The 26,409-nt window shown below is 39.1% G+C and overlaps 1 protein-coding gene across 1 annotated transcript in view; it reads right to left on the reverse strand.

Annotated features, from left to right (window-relative positions):
• HHIP (hedgehog interacting protein) overlaps nucleotides 1-26,409 on the reverse strand; it is a 133,142-nt gene that overhangs the window by 80,588 nt on the left and 26,145 nt on the right. Inside the window, exons 3-4 of the mRNA XM_089670497.1 lie at nucleotides 4,358-4,514; nucleotides 780-981 (exon numbers count right to left, since the gene is read on the reverse strand). Coding sequence (XP_089526623.1) covers nucleotides 780-981; nucleotides 4,358-4,514 — 359 coding nt within the window. The remainder of the gene's footprint in view (nucleotides 1-779; nucleotides 982-4,357; nucleotides 4,515-26,409) is intronic.

Genomic DNA, 26,409 nt, shown 5'->3' on the forward strand with positions numbered 1-26,409 from the left:
AAAAGCAAAAATAACATTGCACTGTCTCTTTAAATTTATTAAAAGTGATTTCTAATATTTTCATTTTATTTCTGGCTGCTGATGCTCTAGTATACATAGTTGATCCTGCCTATGCCGCTCCTGCTACAAGTAAACTGACCATGGTAGCATGGCAGCCGATACAAGCTACTACGGTCAGATTATGTCTTATGTCATCACGCCAAAGATACAAGCACGCTGTGGAAGAGCACAGAACGCCTGTATCTTCTGTGGTCAGTGTGAAGCCCCGCCCATCCCTGCTCTCAGCTAGGCAAAAGGGGGAATGGGAGTGACATTTTCTGCCAGGTCTGATTGTGTTCTATTGCCACTGAAACACAGAAGCTTGGCTGCAATGTCACTTCTGGTTCTGGCGTAATGCCCAGACACTGAACACGCCCCCCGGCAGGTCTGTGCATCACTGTGGAGTTGACAATGATCACATGACCTGCCATTTGAAGCTGCACAACACGGCAGAGGCATATTTTTTTTAAACAGAAAAAAAAATCATAGTGCAGTTAAGCTTCATGTTACCAGTAGGCGCACAGTGGTATTTTAGCAAGGTTTACAACCACTTTAAACAAAACAGAATAAAATCTTCATTACTGTAAGGATCAAGAAGAGCACCCACCTCCCCTATCTTCTTCCTCCACAGCATTATGTGTATTTCTTGTGTTGAGGTGTAGTTTAATCAGTGCATTTAGTATATCAACACATAAAACCTACAGACATAATAATAACTTGAAGGGACAATGATATCTGACCTTAATTCCACACTGAACCACTTTGTGTATGTCAAGAAAAGGCTCCTTTACTAAATCACCCTCAGGAGTAAGAATCTTCACATAGCCTTCCTTTTCAAGGATAAAGAAACGTTGTGATCCGTCTCCACTATGCACTGCTCCCACAGGCTGTCTCAGGCCTCTGATAACCTCCTGTATGCATAAGCAGTTGTGCTTGTGTTTCCTATGAACAGATAAAAGGTGTTAAAATGATGCAATGCAAATAGTACATGAAAAAGTATTTCTAAATATAGTATATAATTAACAACAACCTCAGAAACAATAATTTCTATATCAGTTCTGTTGTTTTATCCATCAGGTGTTTAGGTCTTTGGAACACTACTTCCGATAAGTAGGACTTTGAGATGTGGTTAGAAGGTAGAATGTGCTTTTATATACTACACATACTAAGCAGTTATCAAATCTGATACATTTATAAAGACCTGACAGAATTCTTGAATTGCTCAAGTGCCCTCTCAAAACCACTTTCCATGGACTGAACTACATTTGGTACTGCAGTTCCTCATCGGAGTGGGTTTTGCAAATAAAAGAGGCACAAGGACAGTGAGGCATTAAACACCAATGGGGGCCCAATCTGATTATTCTTCTTCAGTCTTCATGTCTTTGATATCTCGTGTCACTTTATTAATCTCTGAAGCTTGTGACATAATTTGGTAAATAATAACTATCACCCTGAGTCACTATACACTTCCTTTCATTGACATGCTACTAAACTTTCAAATGTTAGTGTGGCACATAGATACAGTGTCTTGAAAAAGTATTCATACCCCTTGAAATTTTCCACATATTGTCATGTTACAACCAAAAACGTAAATGTATTTGGGATTTTATGTGATAGACCAACACAACGCGGAATATAATTGTGAACTGGAAGGAAAATGATAAATGGTATTCAAAATTTTTTCAAATAAATATCTGAAAAGTGTGGTGTGTATTTGTATTCAGCCCCCTTGACTCTGATACCCATAACTAAAATCTAGTGGAACCAACTGCCTTCAGAAGTCAACTAATTAGTAAATAGAGTCCAATTGTGTGTAATTTAATATCAGTATAAATACAGCTGCTCTGTGAAGCCGTCATAGGTTTGTTACAGAACATTAGTGAACAAACAGCATCATGAAGGCCAAGCAACACACCAAATAGGTCAGGGATAAAGTTGTGGGGGAAGTTCAGAGCAGCGTTAGGTTATAAAAAAATATCCCAAGCTTTGAACATCCCACGGAGCACTGTTCAATCCATCATCCGAAAATGGAAAGAGTATGGCACAACTGCAAACCTACCAAGACATGGCTGTCCACCTAAACTGACAGGCTGGGCAAGGACAGCATTAATCAGAGAAGCACCCAAGAGGCCCATGGTAACTCTGGAAGAGCTACAGAGATCCACAGCTCAGGTGGGAGAATCTGTCCACAGGACAACTATTAGTCATGCACTCCACAAAGCTGGCCTTTATGGAAGAGTGGCAAGTAGAAAGTAATCATTGAAAGAAAGCCATAAGAAGTCCTGTTTTCGGTTTGCGGGAAGCCATGTGGGGGACACAGCAAACATGTGGAAAAAGGTGCTATGATCATATGCGAACACAATTGAACTTTTTGGCCTAAAAGCAAAATGCTATGTGTGGCAGAAAACTAACACTGCACATCACCTTGAACACACCATCCCACCGTGAAACATAATGGTAGCAGCATCATGTTGTGAAGATGCTTTTCTTCAGCAGGGATAAAGAAGCTGGTCAGAGTTGATGGGAAGATGGATAGAGCCAAATACCGGGCAATCTTATAAGAAAACCTGTTAAGAGTCTGAAAAAGACTTGAGAGTGGAGCAGAGTTTCACTTTCCAGCAGGACAATGACCCTAAACATACAGCCAGAGCTACAATGGAATGGTCTAGATCAAAGAATATTCATGTGTTAGAATGGCCCAGTCAAAATCCAGACCTAAATCCAATTGAGAATCTGTGGCATGACTTGAAAATTGCTGTTTACAGACGATCTCCATCCAATCTGACAGAGCTTGAGGTATTTTGCAAAGAAGAATGAGCAGAAATGTCACTCTCTAGATGTGCAAAGCTGGTAGAGACATCCCCAGAAAGACTTGCAGCTGTAATTGCAGTGATAGGTGGTTCTGCAAAGTATTGACTCTGGAGGGGCTGAATACAAATGCAAATCACACTTTTCAGATATTTATTTGTAAACATTTTTGAAAAACATTTATCATTTTCGTTCCACTTCACAATTATGTGTTACTTTGTGTCGGTATATCACATAAAATCTCAATAAAATATATTTATGTTTTTGGTTGTAACATGAGAAAATGTGGAAAATTTCAAGGGGTATGAATACTTTTTCAAGGCTTTGTACTTTAATTTACTTTCCTGAGAAGGCAGTATTTCATCATCAGCATGTTTGGACAGTGTTAAGCCAGAATGGCAATTATTTAAGGTAGTATAATGCTGCTGCTGACAATAGGGGTGTAGATATAAGATATAAACCCTAACTGGATGATTATATTTTTCTAAAGCATTGTCAATCATAAACATATAGCATGTTTTTAATAAAACACTTTTATCATGTTCTTTTATCCTTTCTTAAATCTCAGTGTTGCTGATTCTTCCAGCCTCTTTCATTCACTTTCTGTCCACATGTACTCATGCTAGCTTTGGCTGCACATCATCGCTTTGGATCAGCAGACAACAGTGGACCATACTTATGCAATGTAAAGTATTTGAGCAAGACAACTTGCAATCTCTATTAGTGGTGAAAAGCTTGGGTTTGGTTCAAACCAATGTTTGGCTGAAACCAGAAGGAAACTGTTAGTGCCAGGCCAACCAGTTGCCAGAGGGAGAATCGTCACCCCCCAGCTTTCATCTGGGTTTGGACCAAACCAAAGCTGATCCCTATTTACCAGTGGTACATGTGACAGAGTGGCAACACAGGGGAAAAAAATGGAAATAAAATAATATATTAAAGCTTAATGGTGTTTGAACGAATGAAAATCCCAGAAACTTCACATGGAGAATACAGGTGGCATGAATCACTCCTTCTGCAGCCAGCTGAGTATAGGACAGTGGCATAAATTCCAAAAGTGGGATGATGCTCTTGAGTGTTAGAGAGAGGTTAGAGATTTAGGTTAATTGACACCACTAATTTCCACCCTTAAGAGGTAAAGAATTGAATGTGCTAACTGTTAAATTAAGAGTCTACAAGGTATTATAAAAGGCATCACAGTAATTGCCACTGTTATTTTCCTTTTGAAAACACTCACAATAATGTGATATTTAATTGCAAATGAAATCTATAAACAAGAATGCGGGAGAGCTCTGTGGGTCGGAAGTACATACTAACAACTGAGAAAGCATGACGAGCATCCAAAATATTAAAAAGGCATTTGTTCCCAGGCAATCACATAAACAGCAGATGAGCAAAACATCTGGAGGGCACAGCTGCTAAACATCAGGCCAGACCACGTTAATTTACTGTCAAAACCGCAAGAAGATGTCAGTTTTTTTCTAAAGATTAAAGGGTATTTATCTATATGAACCTGCTGATCTCTTCCACTTTGTCATACTCCTCCATTTGGTCCAAGTAGTTTGATGCTGGTCCTCGCACTTGTTTTCTTGGGAAGTCTGGGAAACAGAGTCCATTGTCCCTCATCCCGTGATAAAAGCAGAACTCATCTGCAGTGGTCTGAAGTAACCCTACGACAAATGCACAAGAGGATGGATGGTTAGATCAAAAGAGCAATTCCAATGTATTAGTAGGTAGCATCTAATCTGATTCTTGTGATGTACAGCACCCTCTTTGGCATGTGAAAACATGTGGAGGATTTGGGCTTTTCTACTTTGCGTAGCCCCCATTAACAAACTTAACCCACCTCCATCTGGTCTGGATGCATACTCACCTAAATCCAATGAACATGGTCTGCAGCAATTTACAGCCTGTGTTGTAAATACCCTTAGATTTCTATGGTGCCACCTCCAGAGTATCTTTTGTATAAGGAGACAGACCCTGAAAAGTCTACAGGGATCAGATGTACAGGAACTGCAAGAGGATTTCAGCCAGATGCTGTGAAAATGTCTGCATGACAGGGCTATTAAATTCAGGTAACCATGCTTATGGGGTGGGAAAAAGTGGGTTAAAGGCAACAAGGATAACTTTACTTTCATAGAATTCAAATTAGGTTTAATGTTTAAAGTACAAGCATAGCTAGCTATTAGGATTCATTTCAGGCATTTGCGTTATCCGTACATACCTTTAACTATCTCCAAATCCTTGGTTACAAAAAGTGGCAAAATTTGATAACCCTGGAGATCTCTTGTTTGATCCATGAGATGCCATCATGCCCTCTTAGACCTTGCTACTGGGCAGTGATCTTTACAGTGACAGGCCAGTAGAGAGCTGTGGGAGGGGGGTTGCCATCACCAGACTGAATTTTGCCAGTTAGAGCACCCTGGGATTTTTTATTTGAGACACTTGAATATATGTGCAGGCAGTTGGAATCCTAGCATTTTTTTTGTTACAGTCAGACAGCACATATATAGGATGACAGGTGTCCTCCAAGGAGTGGACAGAGTATCATACAGGTTTTAGGAATGTGAGCTCTGTACTCTTGGGATAGGTCCTGATCCATTGTATAATAAACCTTGAGCTTTCTTTTCTACCTGCTCTGTTAATAAATGGCAGAAATACAATAGTGGCTTTTAAATTCCTTTTGGCTCCTGTATTTTTTGGAAACATTTTTACATTTGGTTATATAATGCTTGTGGCACATGCAGGCTCCTGTAGTCTATGATAGTGGCACCCTTTGAGTCACATAAAAGGTGCAATAAACTGAGATAGACTATATGCAAAGAATGCAATATAAAGATTTCTGATAAAAAGCAAAAATAATTTTGAAAGGAGAGGGCTATAACCAACACTTTTTTTTGTTTTAGGCTTCATTCACATGGGTCTCCTGTGTTGTTCTGGGAAAATATAGCATTTATTCTGCATTTACATGCAAAGATGTATTATACAAAATGTACATGCATTTATTCATTCTGCCCAGGGATACACAGATTTCGATTTCTTGTAAATGCAATCAAACTGAATACACCTGAATGTAAGTATACACACAGTGTGCTTTATACCAATTAAAATCATTACATTCATACCAATTAAAATCATTACATGCATTTATATTAGTTTATCAATGACCTATAAACACATATAAATGCACATAATCACATGTATGTCATTGCCCTTGTGGATGAGGCCTTTGTGTTGTTCAAATTCATAATCCAATAAAGGCTTGGGATTTGGAACATGCATGAGATCAATAAAATCTGAAAAGTCACTTGAGCTGTATTCTTGCTCCAGGTCAGAGGCTCGCAAGGTAGTGAGGCCAGAATTCAATGAGAGCCCTGGGGTTTGAACCTTTAGAAATCAAGTTAGTAATGATGGCTCCCATAATTAAACTCCGACAGGTTCACTTGAAGTGTTAAATCTATCATTTGACTTTACCAATGCAAAAACACTACATGTGACTTTTTTGATGTATGTTCTTAATATTTTCCAATGTAATTGCCAATTAAAGAGATAACTATTTAATTTTTATGCCATAAGGGAGCCATGTGTTTTTCTTGTTTACCATAGAAAGTGTGAAATGATACAAGTCTCATTTTATGTTCCAGACATAACTAAATCCACATTTATGAACACTGTAAAACTTCACTTTCTCAATATACGTGGTGTAAAAGTAATTTAGTAACTCTGGAATTGGATGAAATGCTTAGTCTAATATAATCTACATGAGGAAATGTCAATTCAAAATATATTTTCAATATTGCAGCAGGTCCAGTGCACATGGCACAGGCTCCCACCTTCCACTGACATCTTTAAAAACCCAATCTACAGTATACCAGTAATATTCACAAATTTGTTTCACTGGTCTGACTCCTTAACATTCAAACACTGTCTTAAAAGTTAACAGCTACAAGTAAACCACAAGTCATGTTAACACCATACAACATCAAGTAGGATCAAGCAAGCCCTCTATTATGCAGAGCTCAATTTGTTAATCTACATGTTCTGCCTGATTTAATTTTAGGTTCTGCACTCTGTTATTAAATTGTTAACAGCACCACTAATAATTTGAATTCTCAGAAGGGGATATAATAGTTTTCAATATTATTTTGCCATAGCTACTACAGCTGACATAGTTTTGAATTTGCTACTTTTCTGGCTGTAATAGTGATCATCTGACTTAATAATTTCTTGGAAAATAACAATTTATTCTGAATCTGTATACTTGCTTTGGTTCAGTAATTCAGAAGGTACTGACAGCCAGAAAACTAGCAATGTCAGAAGGAGGGGTTTACAATAGTGATCTATGGATTTTTTGGGCACAGGTTATGTTTAAATTGAAAAACGTTGCATTCAGTAAGGAAACTTAGAACTGGAAACAAATGTCACTACTCAAAACTTGTATCCCTCTATATGGGCACTGTATTGTTACAGGCTTGGGAGCTCAGCCTCTCTCCATGTATCTCAATCCAAACATGCAATAAAACCACACACCAATGTCACTGGTCAAATAAATGCTTAATTCAAGATGCAAGACATAAGCATGCTGCTGTCCCCATCTCCTGACATATTTCACCCTTACAGGCCTAGTTTTAGAGAGCATTCTTGTGCTGGTGTTTGCATCTTGAAAAAGACTGGTTTTATTGCTCTCCCAGTCCCTTGAGGAACTTTTAAAGCCTAACTTTGGACTTCAGATCCCCTTGCTTGTTTGCCCCTCCCCCCAAAATCATTAAAAAAAATCTGTATACTTACCTGTTTTCCAGGTATCCAGGCTTGACATCACTGATCTTCTTGACCTGACCTGAGATACTACCAACAAGAGTACTTTCTGTCACAAGGTGACAATGCTGATCCTGCAGTGTTGTCACCCTAAGAGCCTTAGTGTGACTGCACATTCAGCCCGTAACTCTGCAGTTAGAGCCTATTTCTAAAACTTGTCATGTGCATTTTGGTTGTTTGATGCACACATCTTTCTGTTTTTTTTATTTTGACCTTCCTAACGAAGATCTTTTAATTAAGAGTAGAGTTTGCTTTGCTTTAGCTGCACTTATTTTCTTTTTTTTTTGGGGGGGGGCAAGTATTTTTTTTTTTTGAGGGGGTACTTGAGACCCTATGTGTTCCACCATATTTTAGGAGCTGGAAGAATTAAAGGGATTCTATTTTTTCTTGCCCACATTGTGCTAGGTGTATGGGTGGCGATGGCATAGACTGTGCCTTACCATTCCAATCTAATTCTTGAGCATATTATTTGTATCTGCAGTATTAGAACAGGTTTTCTGTTATTTTGGGCTGGTGTCTATTGGTGGAGAATCTGACATTTAATTACCACCAATATTTCTAATTGCCCTAATCTATGTGAACTGCAAAAATTAATACTTTTATTTGGACAAGATTTGTTAACATGGGATCCCAACACCATGGGTTAAAGAAATACATATATTGACTACAAAGAAGTGATATCATGTGTGTCTAAATATTCTTCAGTGCTGAGCCACTATTTAGAGGGGAGAGCAATTTCTCCCAGTTTTGGTGGGATGATCAGTGGGTTTTTGTTGTCTCTATCTTATGGGAATATATAACACGTACAGCATCCTATTAAAGTCCTAATAAACGTTAGGCTGGTTTCCCCCTTGGTCTTTGCTGAGTTCATGTTAGAGTGTAAAACACCCCTCCGGCAGCTGTAAAGCTTTGCAGCTGCAGCTATAGTACACTTTACTTTACCAGAAATTGTGTGTCTTCCTGGAGATGAGCATAGCCTTCTGCCATCTGCCCCCTCTGTTAAAAAAGGTACATTATAGCAGGCATTAAGGTGCTTTCCAGAAGGTATTTTGTTTCTGACTGTCTCTCCAAGATGGTCCTCTTTACTTTGCTTCTGCAGCTGTTTACAGGTGGGTACTATGTACCATAATAGGTGGACAAGTGCCAAAGTCCAGCCGTTCTGGATAAGAGTACATGCCTTCTTCTATTCTGTAACAATAGTAAATATTGTCAAGAACCCTAAAGTTTCCCTCCTCATTTCTTGCTGCAAAAATTACCATAGCCTCTACCTGGAAAAGCTCCATGAGTGGACCTGGCAGTAATGAAACGTAAGTTGATATGGATCATATTCAATGAGAAGCTGGTGAGCATCTTTAAAGATATGTCCTCAAGGTTTGAGAAAATTTGGAATCCCTGGATTCAATACCTTCAGCTTCCTGCAGCATAACAGATTGGCAATGGATGGGACAGGCCTTTGAACGGATTCTACCAACACCTTTTCTTTCTCTCCTTCCTTCTTTTCTCTTTCTCCTCTCTCCTTTCTTGATGAAACCACAGTATTTTGTTACTAATTGTATATTGTATTCTTTACCATGCGTGCGTTGGCTGATCGGTGGGATATGGGGATACTGAGACTTACCTTTATGGGTCCCACGTGTGGGCTTGATGTATACCCCAATGGTTATGTTATTATTTCTGCTATACATTCCTGTTTTCACATTCATACGACTGTACTATTTATTTATTGTGCCTTATTATATAGTACAATAATTGTTATGCCCCACGTGCATTGTGGGCCTATCACACTGCTTTGCTCTCCTGAGCAAAGTTACTTCTCATGTTATGGTTGTCAAAAATGTAATAAACATATTGAAATATAAAAAGGTACATTTTAAAAGCACAAAGCTAGCATGTTTTATTAAAAGTATTGTTTTTGTGTTGGACAGTATGAAAGGGTAAGTTCCTCTCACCAGTTTCTGTTGCTGACTGAACCACCAGAAAGAAATATTTTCCCTCACCACATCTGTTGATTACTTTTGCCATTGGATCAGGAAGCAAAAAAATGCTTTCAAAAGATCCCATACATAGTTATCATCATACCATGCCCATGTTTTCCTAGGCATACTGTGACAGCTATTGTAAAAATATAATGGTATAGTGAAGATTCCCTTACCTGGTCATGGAAGAATGTTCAATATAGCTTATGTGTAATGGTCAGGTGAATGCAATAATAACTGGATAATAACTGATAAAGAAAGTTATAAAGGTTTGATGATTTACTTTCAAAGCAGGACAGTGTAAGAAGAAATCTACTGAAAAAAGCAGTTGGATAAGGAAATTACTATGCTAATGAAAACAGAAGGAAGAAATCTGCAAAGACTGTTTACAGCTTACGTGTACAGGGGAAAACAAAATCAGACAATATAAGTGTGTAGGCCCGGCCAGCAGCCCCTTGAAGAGAAACTTCACTTTTATCTTATAGGTTACACTATAGGCAACTTTAGAAATGTTTTCTAATGGCAATCTACAAAATACAGTTGCAAGAAAAAGTATGTGAACCCCTTGGGATTACGTGGAGTTTTGCATGAATTGGGCATAAAATGTGCTCTGAACGTCATCTAAGTCACAACAATAGAAGAACACAGTCTGCTGAACATAATACTACACAAACATTAGATGTTGCCATGGTTTAATTGCACATAACATGTAAACATTCACAGTGCAGGGAGGAAAAAGTATGTGAGGCCCTAGCTTAATGACTTCTCCCAGAGCTAATTGGAGCCAGGAGTGAGCCAACCTTGACTCCAAGCAGTGTGATGATATTGGATGTGTTGCTGACAGCTGTCCTGCCCTTAAAAAACACACACCTGTTTTGGGTTTACTGGTTTCAAGAAGCACTGTCTGATGTGAACCATGCCTCGCAGAAAAGAGCTCTCAGAAGACCTACGATCAAGATTTCCAGAGTTTATCAAGACATTTTGCAGGAAAACTTACGACCATCTGTCCGCCAACTGAAGCTCCGCAGAGGATGGGTGATGCAACAGGACAATAACCCAAAGTATACAAGTAATTCAACAAAACAATGGCTGCAACAGCACAGAATACGCCTTCTGGAGTGGCCCAGTCAGAGTCCTGACCTCAACCCGATTGAAATGCTGTGGCATGACCTTAAGAGAGCGATTCACACCAGACATCCCAAGAATATTGCTACACTGAAACAGTTTTGTGAAGAGGAGTGGTCCAAAAATACTCAAGATCGTTGTGCAGGTCTGATCTGCAACTACAGGAAACGTTTGGTTGAGGTTATTGCTGCCAAAGGAGGGTCAACCAGTTATTAAGTCCAAAGGTTCACATACTTTTTCCTCCCTGCACTGTGAATGTTTACATGTTATGTGCAATTAAACCATGGCAACATCTAATGTGTGTGTAGTATTATGTTCAGCAGACTGTGTTCTTCTATTGTTAGATGACGTTCAGAGCACATTTTATGCCCAATTCATGCAAAACTCCATGTAATCCCAAGGGGTTCACATACTTTTTCTTGCAACTGTATATACTTTGTAATAATTGCAGGCTTATTTTTTGCATACCTTATGTTTCTTTTTTCCCCAATACTTTCTGGAAGTTTGTTCTTTGACAGGAGCTTCCTATGATGCATCTGTGAGGCCATGGTTATATCACCACTAAAATAGCAGTAATTGTAAGTAAAACAAAAATTTTTTTTACTGATTTCATATCAGCATGCACATCTGTATGCTGATGTGATTTCTATGATAGTCTGCTTTAAGGGGAGAAAGTCACACACCTTGTGTAATCCTGTGGCTGCAAAGATGTTTGCCTTTCTTCTCTCCTGGTTGGACTGTGCAGCTGGGAGAGAAGAGGACCTCTATTGACTATCATCATGTCTGGACTTGAACCCCAATTACTAGACCAGAAGGAGGAGTAAAACACAGGCTTTTGTAGTATAGCTAGGGAGGAAGGGGAATCTGAGCAGACATGCAGAGAGAGCCATGAGGTGGGCCAGATTGTACAGAATCCCTGCAGTCGGCACTAAAATAGATTCAAAAGGACCTGTCAGGGACATAGAGTGGAAACTCCAGAAAGTAAGAATCCAGCTGATGCAGACTTGGGAGGAGAGGCCATGTGTGGCATGACTTCTTTTCTGATCTCTGTGGGGAGGACCACTGATCCTTGGTTACCTGAATGGCATTAGTGGTGAGAGGTCCTATGGCCCCCTTTATTTGTACTAACCCTAAAACTGTTTAAAAACTTTGCTGTCACATAGAAAGTTGGCCTGGGACTTTTGGGGCATTCCCTTTGGATCATAAGAGAAAGAGAGTCATAGGTCCCAAATCTGGTAGACTGTAGTAGACCTCAACTGGCCAATGGTATAATTATGGCCTCAGAGCTGCAGATAGAATTGACCTTTATATCCATTTCTAACAGTGTTTGTTTCTGAAAGTAGTAGTAGGTTTGTCTTGTTATCTCCATACTGTCTTAACCAACTTTCCTCTGCAAGGCTTTAATTATCTTTTATCAGTCCTTTTAACACTTTTGATGTGATGAGTTTTATGTCAAGCCCAACATCTCAGCGGCTCCCTAGGAAGTCAGATCTACATGTGTTTTCCAGGTATACAAGTTTGTCACTTAGAAGACTGAACAAACATTTGATTAGGACTTTAAAGACATTTTCATTGTGCAAGAAACCAAGCTGTTAAAGGGTGGTCAGAAGTGCATGCATGATTTCATTAGCTGAATGCTGCTCTTATAGGCCAACAGCCACAGTCCATGTACAGTTGCTACCTGACTATTAGCTTACTAGACTGGCATGTGAAAAAGGATCTTAACACCAATAATTTGAAAAAGACAAAAGCACCTGAAGGTCTAAAAAGCAATATTATGTATAGTGTGATAGCAGACAAGGCGGGCACTTTCAGGGCGTGTTTCAGTTAACATTGTATTAGTGGGTCTGAAAGTACATTTCTGTTTGTGAATAAACCCCAACCACCCATTCTAGTCAAGATAAATACATGTATTATTACGCCCCACCCATTTTGCATATGGCTACCACAGAAAGGATACAATATGTTGTGGGTGAGCTTGAAGTCCTGTGCAGTGTAGTTCTATAGTGCTGAAAGTGCTACTGCAGAGAGGTTATGTTGTAGAAGAGTTTGGAATCTCAAAGATTGATGAGGCTTTCAGACCTCATGCTTCCACGGCCTACACTGTCTGCACTGTCACTTTTATAGGCAGTATAAAAATATTGATATGCTGGTATTTTTTGCTCAGGAAAGATAGAAACTAAAGTTTAACAGCTGCCTGGATAAAAATATTTCTGAGCACCGTTACTATTGACTGATCCGGTTTGCTCAGGGGGGGATCTGCCCCCCGATCCCCCACTGAACAGAGCTGAAAGAGCAGATGACTGGTCCATTCTCATTGGGCAGTCGGATATAAACAAACCAGCTGTCTGTTTACACCTGACTGCCCTCCGATCCAGGCAGATGGAGGGGAGCAGATCCCCTTCCATTTGTTTTTGCTAGGTCAGATCAGACTGGAGGTAGCCAGGTGTAAATGGACACAAGTCTACATAGTTCTGACTGTCCATAGAGGCGAACGGAGGGTCTGATTGGGTCTGCCTGAAAAATGGACAGGCGGACCTGATCAGACCACTTGTGTGAAAGGGGCTCAGGTTGGTCTGCAATACTAATAAATAAATAAACAAACAAACAAACAACCCCTAGTTGCTGTATAAATGCCTAAAATTGGGTATTTAAATGAAATTAAATGTTTAACAATGTAAAGCAAATTATTATTTTACAAGATTTATATCACAGTTTGTGCAGGGCTTTAAAACATGGGGGCAGACAGTACAGTAACAATACAATTTCATACAGTAGGAATCAGAGGGCCCTGCTCCTTACAATCTAAAAGGAGGGTCAAGTGATACAAAAGCTAATAACTGTGGAGGATGGGCTGCTGAAGAAAAGAAGAGTACAATTGTTAGGCAGAGGCAGGACAGGCTTCTCTGAAAAGAAAGGTTTTCAGGGATCATCTAAAAGTGGACAGAGTAGGAGATAATCAAACAGACTGGAGTAGGGAATTCCAAAGGATGGGAGAGGCTCAGGAGACATCATGGAGGGGAGCATGGGAGGAGGTGACAAGGGAGCTAGAAAGCAGAAGGTCTTGGGAGGAATGAAGAGAATGATTTGGTTGGTATTTTGAGACCAGGCTGGGGATGTAGCTGGGGGCAGAGTTGTGGATGGCTTTATAAGTTGCTGTTAGTATTTTGAATTTAATTTGTTGGGTGAGTGGCAGCCAATGGAGGAAATGGCAGAGAAGAGTAGCAGACACTGAATGGTTGGTAAGGTGGATGAGTCTGGCAGCAACATTCATGATAGAATGAAGGGGGGATAGCCTATGTAAAGATAAGCAAATAGGGAGGGAGTTCCAGGAGTCGGGACAATATCAGGAAGTGGATTAGTGGACCTAGCACCCTGGCATGTGGAATGGATTAATAGTTGAGTCATTGATCTTCACAGAGAAATCAGGGAAAGGAGCACATGGGGAAGGAAATATAATGAGCTTGGTTTTGGACAGGTTGAGTTTGAGTAAGTAGTGTGAAATCCGGACTGATATATTGGCAGTGAAATTAGCGATGCTTGAGGAGACTGATGTTGTGGGCTAAGGTTTAGAGAGAAAGATTTGGGTGTCGTCAGCATAAAAATTATATTGAAAGCTGACTCAGGGAGGAACGTGTAAATTGAGAATAGGAGAGGTCCAAGAACAGAACCTTGGGGGACCCCCGACGGAGAAAAGAAGAGAAGAGGAAGTAACATTGTAAGTGACACTGAAGGTGTGGTGGGACAGGCATGATGAGAACCAACAAAAAGCACAGTCACAGAGACCAAAGGAGTAAAGTTTTTTGAGGAGGAAGGAGTGGTCAACTGTATCAAAGCCAGTCGAAAGGTCCAGGAGTACAGAATAGTGTCCATTGGTTTTAGCTGTTAGTAAATTGTTTGTGAGTTTTAGGAGAGTAGTTTCTGTGGAGTGTTGAGGGTCAAATCCAGACTGAAGAGGATCAAGAAGGTTATTCTTAATGAGGTGGTCACTCAGTCAAGCGTTCAAGGAGCTTGGATAAAAAGGGGAGCAAGGATAAGGGCCATAGGTTGTTTGGATCGGTGGGGTCCAAGGAAGGCTTTTTAAGTCTGGGGGTGACTAGTACATGTTTTAGAGAGTTAGAGAAGATTTCAGAAAAGAGGAAGACATTGAAGATGAGCGTTAGAGAGTGTAGGATAGTGTCAGAGGGTAACCGCAGTATTGGAGAGGGAACAGGGTCCAGGGGGCAGCTGGGTGTTAGAAAAAAGTTTAGCAAGCTTATCTATAGTAGTGGACATGGGGTATTAAGTGGGAGGATATCTGTAGAGTGGAGATTTCATCACAAATTTTATCAATCTTATTTTTGAAGTGATTGGCGATCTCCTGGGCAGAAAGTGAGCTAGTGGGTGGGGGCAGTGGAAAACAAAGTAGAATTTTAGAGGTAAAGAAAAGTTGATGGGGATTAGATGAGAAGGTGTTAATGAGAGTGATAAAATAGCTCTGCTTGGCAGTGTGAATGCAAAAATTGTGTTTTTGGAGGGCAGATTTATATTGGTTGAAGTCATTGTTGAAGTCACTTAAGAACGTGGTTACGTTTTTTAAGACTTCTGGTGTCATCTGTTTGTCAGGGTTGTAGGGGTCGGGCCTGATTTTAGGGGTAGTGATGGGGGTGAGCTCATCCAGGGTGGAGGACAGAGATCTATTGTAGACAGAAGTGGCTAGATTTGGGCAGGACAGGGGTAAAATTTTGTCATAGAGGTGGTCAGCAGCCGAATAGAGAAGGGTTGAATTGGCAAAGGTTTCTACGAGTAACTGTTAGGTGGTTGGAGGGCGAGAAGGCGGAAGAGAGGGAGAGTGTGAAACTAATAGGGTGGTGATCAGAGAGAAGAAAAGGATTGTTGGAGAGGTTGCAAGGAGTTCATAGATAGGAGGATACTAGGTCAAGAGTGTGGCCATCGGAGTGAGCAGAAGCCTGTATCCATTGCTTCAAGTCAAATGAGGCGATTAGACTAAGACGTTTAGAAGTAGTAGGAGTGTTAGTATTAACAGGGATGTTGAAGTCCTTAAGAATGATTGTGGGAGTTTCAGAAGTGAGAAAGTAGGGTAGCAAGACAGAGAAGTCATCAAGGAAAGTTGATACCGGTACAGGGAGGAGGTAGATCACGGCAATTCTTTAAGGAATGGCAGAAAACAGTCCTGGGAACTCCTAAACTATAAAGTACAATCACAAAAGTACACAAGTATCATAGTGCAAATCATCCTTGCTAAAAATATTAAAAACAAAGAGTAAAGTTAAGGCTTGTCTCAGGAGCAACACACCACACCAATGTGTTATTATGGCTACAATGATTTCCCTCCTTTACTTTGTTTAATACTCTTTTCTGATGACCCTGGGAAATGATGACTGATATCAAACAGCGGTATATCTGCAATTATCATACCTAGGTTCTGCTAAATTAATCCTTGGCTCTGCTCTAATTAATCCTTGCACTCTGCACTTTGAAGAGCTGATATGCACTGATAAGACTGCACTCCTCTGGAAATACTTTTTTGGACTATTGCCTATTTGCAGTTAACACTCAGGTGGTTGGTTAACAGCCACTTGTACAATAATGGAAATGTTCTTGGAAGTGGTTCTCATGGTTATTGGTAGCCGGTCTACAGTTGGTTTTGTGGGTTCGAAACTGGACATACTCCATATACTGTAAATATTTCAGGTAAATTAAGAACCTTCAAGTTTGGCAATGAACAAACTAATGTAACATACTTTAGAGCATCATTAATGCTTAGTGATACATTTGTATATTGCAACGCAGTCTCTCTGTTGCAAAAGTCAATGTACTTCTATGCAGAAGAGCTGCTCATCTTGTCAGCTGAAAAGTGCACTCCAGTCATACATTAACATTTTCCACCAAAACTGATTTGATGAAGCAGGCCTACTTTGTGATTGCCTCTAATTTTTATTCTGGCATTCATATTTTGCCATTGGTTGCCTTGATATGCTTGCTAGTGTCTATATCTATGCCTGGAAAATGTTAAGTTAAGAGAGAGGCAGCTTGCACAACACAGAACCATATGACAGGAGGCTGCTTTCCGACCACAAGTGTGAAAGGTGTCTTGTTTCTGTTCAGTAAAACACAGATTAAAATCATAGTGAGAGGCATTTCTGTTTCCTTCACAGCATTAGCAGTTCTTTGACATATTACTTGTCTGGATTTTCTATTACGGCAAGAACATCTGTGCTGTGCTGCACTGCCCTCTGCCTGTTTTTTATACATTAAATATCAAGAAATGTTAGTGCCTTTCTAAGGTACCCATTTTTCTTTTGACGTGAAAGGTGATCAACAGGATATTTATGCAAGACTAGAAATGATAGTGTTGCGTATCTGCCAATAAATCCAATGCAACACAATGGATTATCTAAAACACTTAATTTCATACATCTTGTACTGTAATTTGAGAGTACTAGAAGCACACTGATTATGCTAAACAATTTTAAAACAAATTTTAACTAGATTGCAAGTAAGGCCCCTTTCATACAGGGGTGGACTGTTCGTTTCATCTGCTCAGTCACATTTAAAAAAAAAAAATACAGGTAAAGTGTACATCAGTTTTTCATCAGTTTTTTACATCCGCCACCAGAGTCCTTTACCACTTGCTGAGTCCAGGAGCCATTTTAAAAAACGTTTTCATGCAAACGCATCAGTTTTATGGCTGTTCCATTATTTTAATCAGTTTAAAAAAACAGATGTTGACGAATTCGAATGTAAACAGATGATCATCCGTTTACATCCATTTTTCCAGAGAGATGCATTGATGTCCGTTTTTCATCCATTAAAGGATGGATGAAAATTGGACAAACGGTCCGCACGTGTGAAAGGAGCCTTACTGCAATTGTTATTAACATTTACAGAACACAGATGTGGTTTCACAATTAAATATTGTAAAAGAAAAAAAAAAAAGTTCAACTATCATTATGACATTGAAACAAAACTGGCTATATAAAAAAAACTACGGCTCCCATTCATATTTCTCTTTTTGTTATCTCTTACTGCTGCACTAATTATTAGCATCTGACTCTCCTTGATTGTGTAGCATGTGATCGCTGGTCTGTCTTCTTCCAGTACAGAGCAGCATGGCTCTGTACAGTGCTAGAGTTATGCTTTCATCTGGTTATCCTTCAGAGCAGCCTGGGTGGTCACAAAAAGCACTTGACATCTTGATGCACTTCAGCAGTTTTACATATACACAGCCTTTGTAGAAAAATAAATTTGTCATTCGTCACCACATATGTTGATCTGGGGAGTGAAGTTCCAGCAGCGCTGGCTCCTGTCTGTGTTCATCTATACCGTACTCTCACGTATTGCTTTAACCCTTTCCACCACATAACAGACAATGTATCAATTTTATTACAGAATGATTTGTTTTAAGAGTAAACAAAATTCTATTCAAGAAGACACAGATCTTGCACAGCTGAGAGTTTATGTGGTGCAATGTGTTCTGTTAACATCAAGGGTTCATATCATAACACAGTGTGCTAGGGCGCACGTGTTTTCGTGTTTGACGTGTGTTGTGATGCATTAATTAGGCTAAATAGTCTCTGTTTGCATTTTATCACTGTATAATGCACAAGACAAAGTGTTGTGCTGCGCTGAGGTACATTGCAGTGGCCTCTTAGATTGTAAGCTCCAAGGAGCAGGGCCCTCCTAGCCCTCTTGTATTGAACTGTATTGTTGCTGTATTGTCTCCCTTTATATTGTAAAGCACTGACCAAACTGTTGGCGCTATATAAATCCTGTATTATAATAATAATAACAACATGTGCTTTGAAGGCATGTTTGGGTGCCACTTACAATGAATAGCATTGCGGTACACTAAGGCAATGTGCTTTTCTGCAACAGCTTGGTGTTATTGACCCTGTTCATCAAATCTCTGCATTTTCTTTGTCACAGAAGGCAGAGGTGCAGCATCCAGCCCCGCTACCTAGCCTGTCAAAACAAAAAAACAGGCTGAAATACACTTTTGGTACTCATATTTAGGGTCTTATGCACTCAGGGCCATATGGCTGGAATGAAGATATTCTATGTTTTTGGCATATCTCCTTGAATCTATATGGCCCTAAATGTAAGTAACACTTGATACAGTGTCCAGCCTTTCATACTTTTCTCTGTGTGGAAGCAGTGGTCACTCTGCAGAGGTCCAACACACCCCCTGCTAAGTCAGCACTACAGCTCTTATGATTTACAAAGCTGATGCTTCCTGCTAGTGATAATCATATAGTCTGACTCAGCAGGGAGGTTTTCTGACACCTACATAGAGACCACTACTTCTACACAGAGAGCAAGGGCCCTTCTCAGCAGCATGCTGGCAGGGGACAGGTTTTCTACTGTGGCTGCTTTATAAAGAACACAATCTTTAAAACTGTCCACACCTTTTTTGACACACCCAGAATGTATTTACCTGGTTTAAGCTGAATGTTCAATTAGGCTTTATTGTAAAGTAATATAAAAAGGTACTGCACTATGGGAACCTCACCTATGACTCTGTGTAAATTGTAAGTAACCTTGCTGACAACAGATATTGTATTTCCCTGCTGAGCAAAAAGCAGGAATTATGTTAAACGATCCTCTTCCCGACTTTTTTTTTTTGTTTTATTTTTAATAAAAAGTGCTAGGGTCATGATTTTGCCTTTGATCTTTGTAAAAGAACTCTGAATGGTCTAATCCCTTCAAAGTTAAACAATACTTCAGGCGCAAATTGGCCCAATAACTGCATAATGTGCCGAAAATTGAAGCGAATGTCCCATTCCTAATTCCCGTAAATGAAAAAAAAAAAGTATATATATATATATATATATATATACACACACAGTGCTCAGCATAAATGGTAAATGAGTACACCCCAACAAATTTGTCAGAAAACCTTTACTTTTTTTTCAGAATCAACATTTTTTATGGGACACTATACTACAAAATACTTCCACAAATACGGGCCATTGATTGCAAACAAGATTTGTTAATTTGCACACACAAAAAAGTATTTTTCCTAACAAATTAATTCAAGACCATGTTGCAAAAATGAATACACCCAAATGAAAGACTTATGCAGGCCATAGGCGGGGAGAAAACCGGCCAGCTTTTTAACAAAAAAAACGAAAAAACCGGTCATTCAATAGGCCGACATTACCACCAACAGTAAAAAAAACAATCGGCCGATTTTCTTCCCGTCTACAGCCAGCATTTAATTACTCCTGTCCCTGCAGAGAGCCCCGCTATTATATTTGACATTAAAAAGTATTGCAGTTGCAACATTGTATCTATTTGTATCCATTTTGGATACAAATAGATACATTGTTGCAACCACAATACTTTTTAATGTCAAATATAATAGCGGACTGGAATTCTTCTTCTCTCTCTTCTTCTTCCTCTTCTTCTTATTTCTCTTCTCCTTCCTCTTCTTTCTTCTTCTTTTTCATGCAGGTCACGGCTCATGCGCAGATTTTTTATCGGTAAAACGATCAGCCGATTTGCCCATCATTGCCGAAAAATCGGCCGATTTTTTTCCAACTTTACCGATCAAAAAAATCTGACAAAATCCAGAAAAACGGCCGACCAATTAACCCATTAACGGTGCGAAAATCGGCCGATTTTCGACCCATCTATGGCCTGCATTAAGAGCAAAGCTAAATTTTAGACAACAAAATCCAAATTAACAAGAATTCAGCTACAGGTGAGTCTAATTATTCATTAAACAGGTGTCCAGCAGACAGTTGACTATAAAAGGGCATTACTTAAGAAAGAACACCCCTTCCCATTTCATGCTGTCAGCAGTGGCACCACATGGAAGAGAAATGTCGCAAGGCCTGAGAAAGAAAATAGTTTCTTTACACAAGAAAGGTGAAGGCTGCAAGAAGATCAGCAAAGCTTTACTAAGAAGTCAGAATACTGTAGCAAAAGTAGGAATGCCACCTCATCCCTTTTGAACTGAACACACATTAAAAGGGTTCTGAGGCTAATTTAATGCAGATAAGGCACTAAGTGAGTTCAATTACCACCTTAATCAGCCACAGAACCTGTGTAATTAATATGTGTTCGGTTTTAAAGGGATGAGGTGGCAACACTAAGCAAAAGTGATACAAATATTTAACAAAGATGAAACTGCAACCATCTCACAGGCGATCTGTGGAAGTTAACACCTCGACAGGAGCGTCTTCTGATGAGAAGGGTTGAAGAAAATTGCCATGCAAGTTCACTGTAGTTAGCTAAAGAAGTAGAATGCCAAACTGGGCTGATTGTTTCCCATGACATAATACGACATACACTGCAGAGGACTGGCATGTATGTGTGTTGTCCAAGAAGAAAGCCTCTCCTAAAGCCCATGCACAAAAAAGCCCATCTAGATTTTTCCAGGGTCCATGCTGAATCAGAAGACTACTGGTACTCTGGAGTGATGAGACCAAAATAAATGTTTTTGGAAATGATGGCTTCAAAACTGTATGGCGTCACAAAGGTGAGGAGTACAAAGAAAAATGAATGATGCCTACAGTGAAACATGGTACTGGCAATGTCCTTCTGTGAGGCTGCATGAGTGCTGCTGGTGCTGCGGAGCTGCATTTCACTGATGGTATCATGAATTCACAGATGTACTGCTCTATGTTGAAAGAGAAGATGCTACCATCACTCCCTTAGTTGCTGTGCACTTTCCCAACATGACAATGATCCAAAACACACACCTAAGACCACTGTTGCATTTCTGAAGAAGAACATGGTGAAAGTGATTCAGTGGCCAAGTATGTCTCCTGATCTGAACCCAATCGAACACCTATGGGGAATTCTGAAGTTGAGCATCACTCTCCATCCAGCATCCAGGCTCTAAAAGAGGTCATTCTTGAAGAATGGAAAAAGATAGATGTTGCAATATGATGCCAACTTGGTAATTCCATGCCTAGAAGACTTAGTGCTGTCTTTACAAATCACGGAGGCCATACAAAATACTAGATGGAGTAGTTTTTGTTGTGGGGTGTATTAATCTCTGCATCAACTAATTTGAGTAAAACTGAAGATTTTGTAATCTAAGTTATATTATTAACCTTACGTTCATGTAATGAGCTAAACAAATGTTCTATAAAACTCAGTTTTGTCAAAATTTGAGAAATTGTTCTCATGTTCACTGAGATATTGATTAAAATCTTACTTTTCAAAAGGGGTGTATTAATTTATGCCAAGCACTTTACATATATATATATATATATATATATATATATACATACATACATACACACGCATGTATACATACTATACAAGACCAGGGTGAAATCAGGGTAGCTGCTAGTGGGTTAATCTAAATGTGTTGACTTGTTCTAACTCTCAGGGACAGCAATTATTTTACAATATTTTAATACAAAACTTTGTGTTGCCTCTCCCATACTAAATGTCATGCTCTCATAACCGGACTGAACTTCACTTAGGCCTCATGCACACAGGATGTTTTAAAACGCTCCTCCTCCTAGCAGCAGCAAATTGGCAGCAAAAATGCCTGACGCTTGTAAAAGTGTCTAATGCTTTTACAAGCATTTTGGCGAGTTTACATTTACAGACATCAAGCGCTTGGGCTTGAATTCATTCTATTGGCCAGCATAAGTTTTTCTTTCCAAACCGCTGCTGCTCCTGGATGCACTGGTCTTGGGTTTTTTTCCTGTTTGTAAATATCTCTGAGAGTGAGACTAAAAGCTTCTAAAACTCTATGTGTGCATGGACACATAAGATAACATGGAGGGGTTAGAGAAGCAGTTAAAAAACTCCTAATGCCTCTCAATGTGGCTGCAAAAATGCCTTATGTGCAGGAGACCTAATTTGTTAAGTCCTCATTGTGTAGAATCCCTCATGGCCATGACAGCACCTTATGGTTTTGTATTGCCCATAGTAGGTGGTAAAACTCAGCATTCTCTTAGGAATATCTTGCCATTGAGCCTCTGAAAACTAAAATAAGCCAGCAACTTAGATTTTTAGCAGCTATGTAAAATTGAAATATTAACTTTGGGTGGAATTCGCTCTTCAGCCTAGGGTGGAGCTACAGCTAGCACTGACAGTAATAAAAATATCATTTTACTTGAAAACTCCTGCAGAGGTTTAAAATGTACCAAGTACAATTTGCAATGGGTCCCCTGGAGGGTTAACAAGCATTTTCATCTTCTACTAGAGAGCTTTCGTGTTTCCAAGATAACTCCCATCTACAAGGAATACCATTGCTGACATCCCTTCAAGGATCAGCGTTGATGGGTTTTTATCCTCTTTAGAATTGCTTCTCTACTCATAAAAGTCTATGAGAATGCAAAAGCATATGAAACAGCCTGCACAGGTTGCAAGTTGGCTGTGAAGCCACAAGGAGACACAGCTAGCTTCCCACAGTAAACATGATGGTGCCAGAGACCCAAAGACCAGCAAAAATCAGCTCGGGTGAGGACAGTGCTGGATCCATGGACAGGTAAATGTCCTTTTATTAAAAGACAGCAGCTACAGTATTTTTTTTTTCTTTAGGGTGAAGATTTTCCTTGACTCAAAATGCTAAAAACATATATATACTTATCTAAAAATGTAAGATTCTTATTAGAGTGCTTACTAAAATCATGCATAAATTTATCTAAATAGTCTGACTACTTTGACCAAAGTAGTGTTACAGGTCCATGGTACAACAGTGCCAGTTACATATTTAAAAGAGCACGCAATTGCGGGAAAAAGGATTTTAATAGCAGCCCTGATCGTATGGAAGGGTGGATGGATGGAAAAAGGATTTTAATAGCAGCCCTTGATAGCTTTAGCTTTCTTCCTAAAAGCTTGTAACTACCAACTTTTCTGACGTCTGCCAAACATGGCCTGGTTTCTCAAATTAAAAGGGAATATACAAGTTATATACTATTACCATACACGGCAAGAATGACTATGTCCAAAACTGAGCTCTATCTGTCAGTAGCAATAAACTATAAGGACAACAGGGTAAGGGTTATCACTCCTGTCATTCCTTCCGCAAGCTCTATTCTGATTTAGAGAACAATTCTAGGCAAAAAGTAAAACTAGTCAATCAGTGAACTACCAATGCATTTAAGCACATTGCAGTGCTAAAATATTAATGTTTACTCCATTTTTCTGAATTCTCTGTAACCCCTAGCCTCTACAGCACACACAACTCCACAGAGAGTTAGTGGGAGGGGAGTAGGAGCTTCCAGCTTCACCAATTGCATTTAAAATTTAGTTTATTTATAGAAAACCAGAATATGTCTGATCACCTAAACACATAGAAGAACTTGTCTGAGGAGTCCTCTTCCATAATTTAGACCATTTTACCCTTGGTACTCAACAATTGGCCTGACGGTTTACGTATCCAGAAAAATAACATCAAAAAAGAAAATAAATCAAAATGAAAACACAATGACTACTTAATAATTTCCATAGGTAGGTGTGGATAATAAACATAGCTTGCCATGATCATATACAATCAAAAGAATATTATCTTAAGAAATGCATCTTTATTGATCTTATTAAAACATTAAACTAATACAAAAGTGAAATCACATCCCCTACCTCTTATTTGACACAATGACCTTCCAAAAGGTTGATCAGGCATCATGAAGTACACTTGGAAATGTAATGGGCGGGTGCCTATGCAGTAATGTTTACTTACGTCTGAAGTTAGGGTGTTGGGCACTCAATGGGCATGTAAAGAGAGAGAGAGTATAAAACAAAAGGTATGTTTTGGCAGAGCCTGCTCTTCTCTAAGTGTTGGTTTATTGTTTTTTTTCCTGTCATTAGAAGTTTAAATTTAACGTATTAAAAAAACATAAAAAGTCTAAAAAAATAGTTATACACACATAGACCAATCCAGAACTAATCCATAGCCTACTGTATAACTACAATATATGTAGTTTCATTGGTCTTATCTTAAGCATGCATTATAGTTTAATGCATTTATCCATAAAAGTCCAAAAAGTTTCTGCAGTTGTTGAAGCTGGTGCCATGTTAGGTGATGATTTAAAAACTTTTCAATAAACCTAACCACCACATCAGAAAATGAGATTCTGTTTCTTGCAATGTATTAATAGCATTTCATATATAGACAGATATTTAACTCAGATGTAAATGCCATAACACCACCACCAACTAAATGTAATATTCATATTTCACCGAGACAGGCTTTAAGCTCACTTCTGGAACAAAGTTGTGGAAAAAACATTTGCAAATCTCAGTACATCACTTGGTGGTTGTGTATTCACTAAAATCAAAACAATTTGTACACCTTACTCTTGAAGCTAGAACCCCATGGGAGGGCTATGTTCTCATAACGTGATAGCTTCTCTAAACACTTATTGCTCCAACAACAGAAATGCATACTGGTTGAATATAACAGAACTGCTTTCATACAAATATAATTGCCGCGAACTGCAAAAAAATGTAAACATTAACACATACAGGATAGAAAGTCTGAAAGAGGTGCATGTTCGTTTGTGATGTAGTTTTTACTGATCTACAGATATAAAAGTTTCTTAAGCTGTCCATACATAAACTGCTTTTTACTCAGCAGATGGCTACTGCCTGATATCCTTCCATTGAAAAATAGAGGAAGTCAGGCAATAAATATGTGGTCTAATAGTGGCTGCATCCAATCAGGTGCTCTGCTCAGGTATTTTGACAGCCTGTGGTGTCACCTGTCACAATACAATAACTGCAGAAAGAGATTTAGCATGGATTCAGCCTGCAGACTGAACCAGAGAAATCTTTGTGTATGGCAAGCTTAAGTTCAGGAAAAATAGCAGCCACTGCTTGGTTACTATAGGACTGGCTCCATGTTCTCCTCAGACAACCTAATTTTAACTGACCATTTGTTGTTCTATTTGAACAAGTGGAACCAATAGAAAGCCGTATGTAGCTATTAGATGGGACATAGAGCAATGTACCTGCTGGGAACCAAGCAAGAACCATTTTTCCTTTGATGCTACCGCTGTGCATATGCAATAAAAATTAACTGTTCCTTTAGGTCCTTCTGGTTTTGTTCTAAGAAGTGGATAATAACTACAAAAGCAGAACAAGCTCTTAAGTTTACATATTACTGTATGTATGAATGGCAATGGAACTTTTTCCAAAAGTTGTATTTGGAAAGAAGAGCAGTAAATTAGGTCATCCTACTAAGTAAAATACAGTGGATATAAAATGTCTACACACCCCTATTAAAATGTCAGGTTTCTGTGATGTAAAAAAATGAGAAAAAGATAAATTATTTCAGAACTTTGTCCACCTTTAATGTAACCTATAAACTGTACAACTCAGTTGAATAACAAACTGAAATCTTTTAGGTGGAGGGAAGTAAAAATAAAAAACTAAAATAATATGGTTGCATAAGTGTTCACACCGTTATACTAATACTTTGCTGAAGCACCTTTTGATTTTATTACAGCACTCAGTCTTTTTGGGCATGAGTCTATCAGCATGGCGCATCTTGACTTGGCAATATTTGCCCACTCTTCCTTTCAAAAACACCCCAAATCTGTCAGATTGTGAGGGCATCTCCTGTGCATAGCCCTCTTCAGACCAGCCCACAGATTTTCGGTGGGATTCAGGTCTGGGCTCTGGCTGGGCCATTTCAAAACTTTAATCTTCTTCTGGTAAAGCCATTCCTTTGTTG

Source organism: Staurois parvus, unplaced genomic scaffold, assembly GCF_062004578.1.
Source record: "Staurois parvus isolate SC_StPar_1 unplaced genomic scaffold, SC_StPar_1.0 ptg000090l, whole genome shotgun sequence".
NCBI classification, from domain to species: domain Eukaryota; kingdom Metazoa; phylum Chordata; class Amphibia; order Anura; family Ranidae; genus Staurois; species Staurois parvus.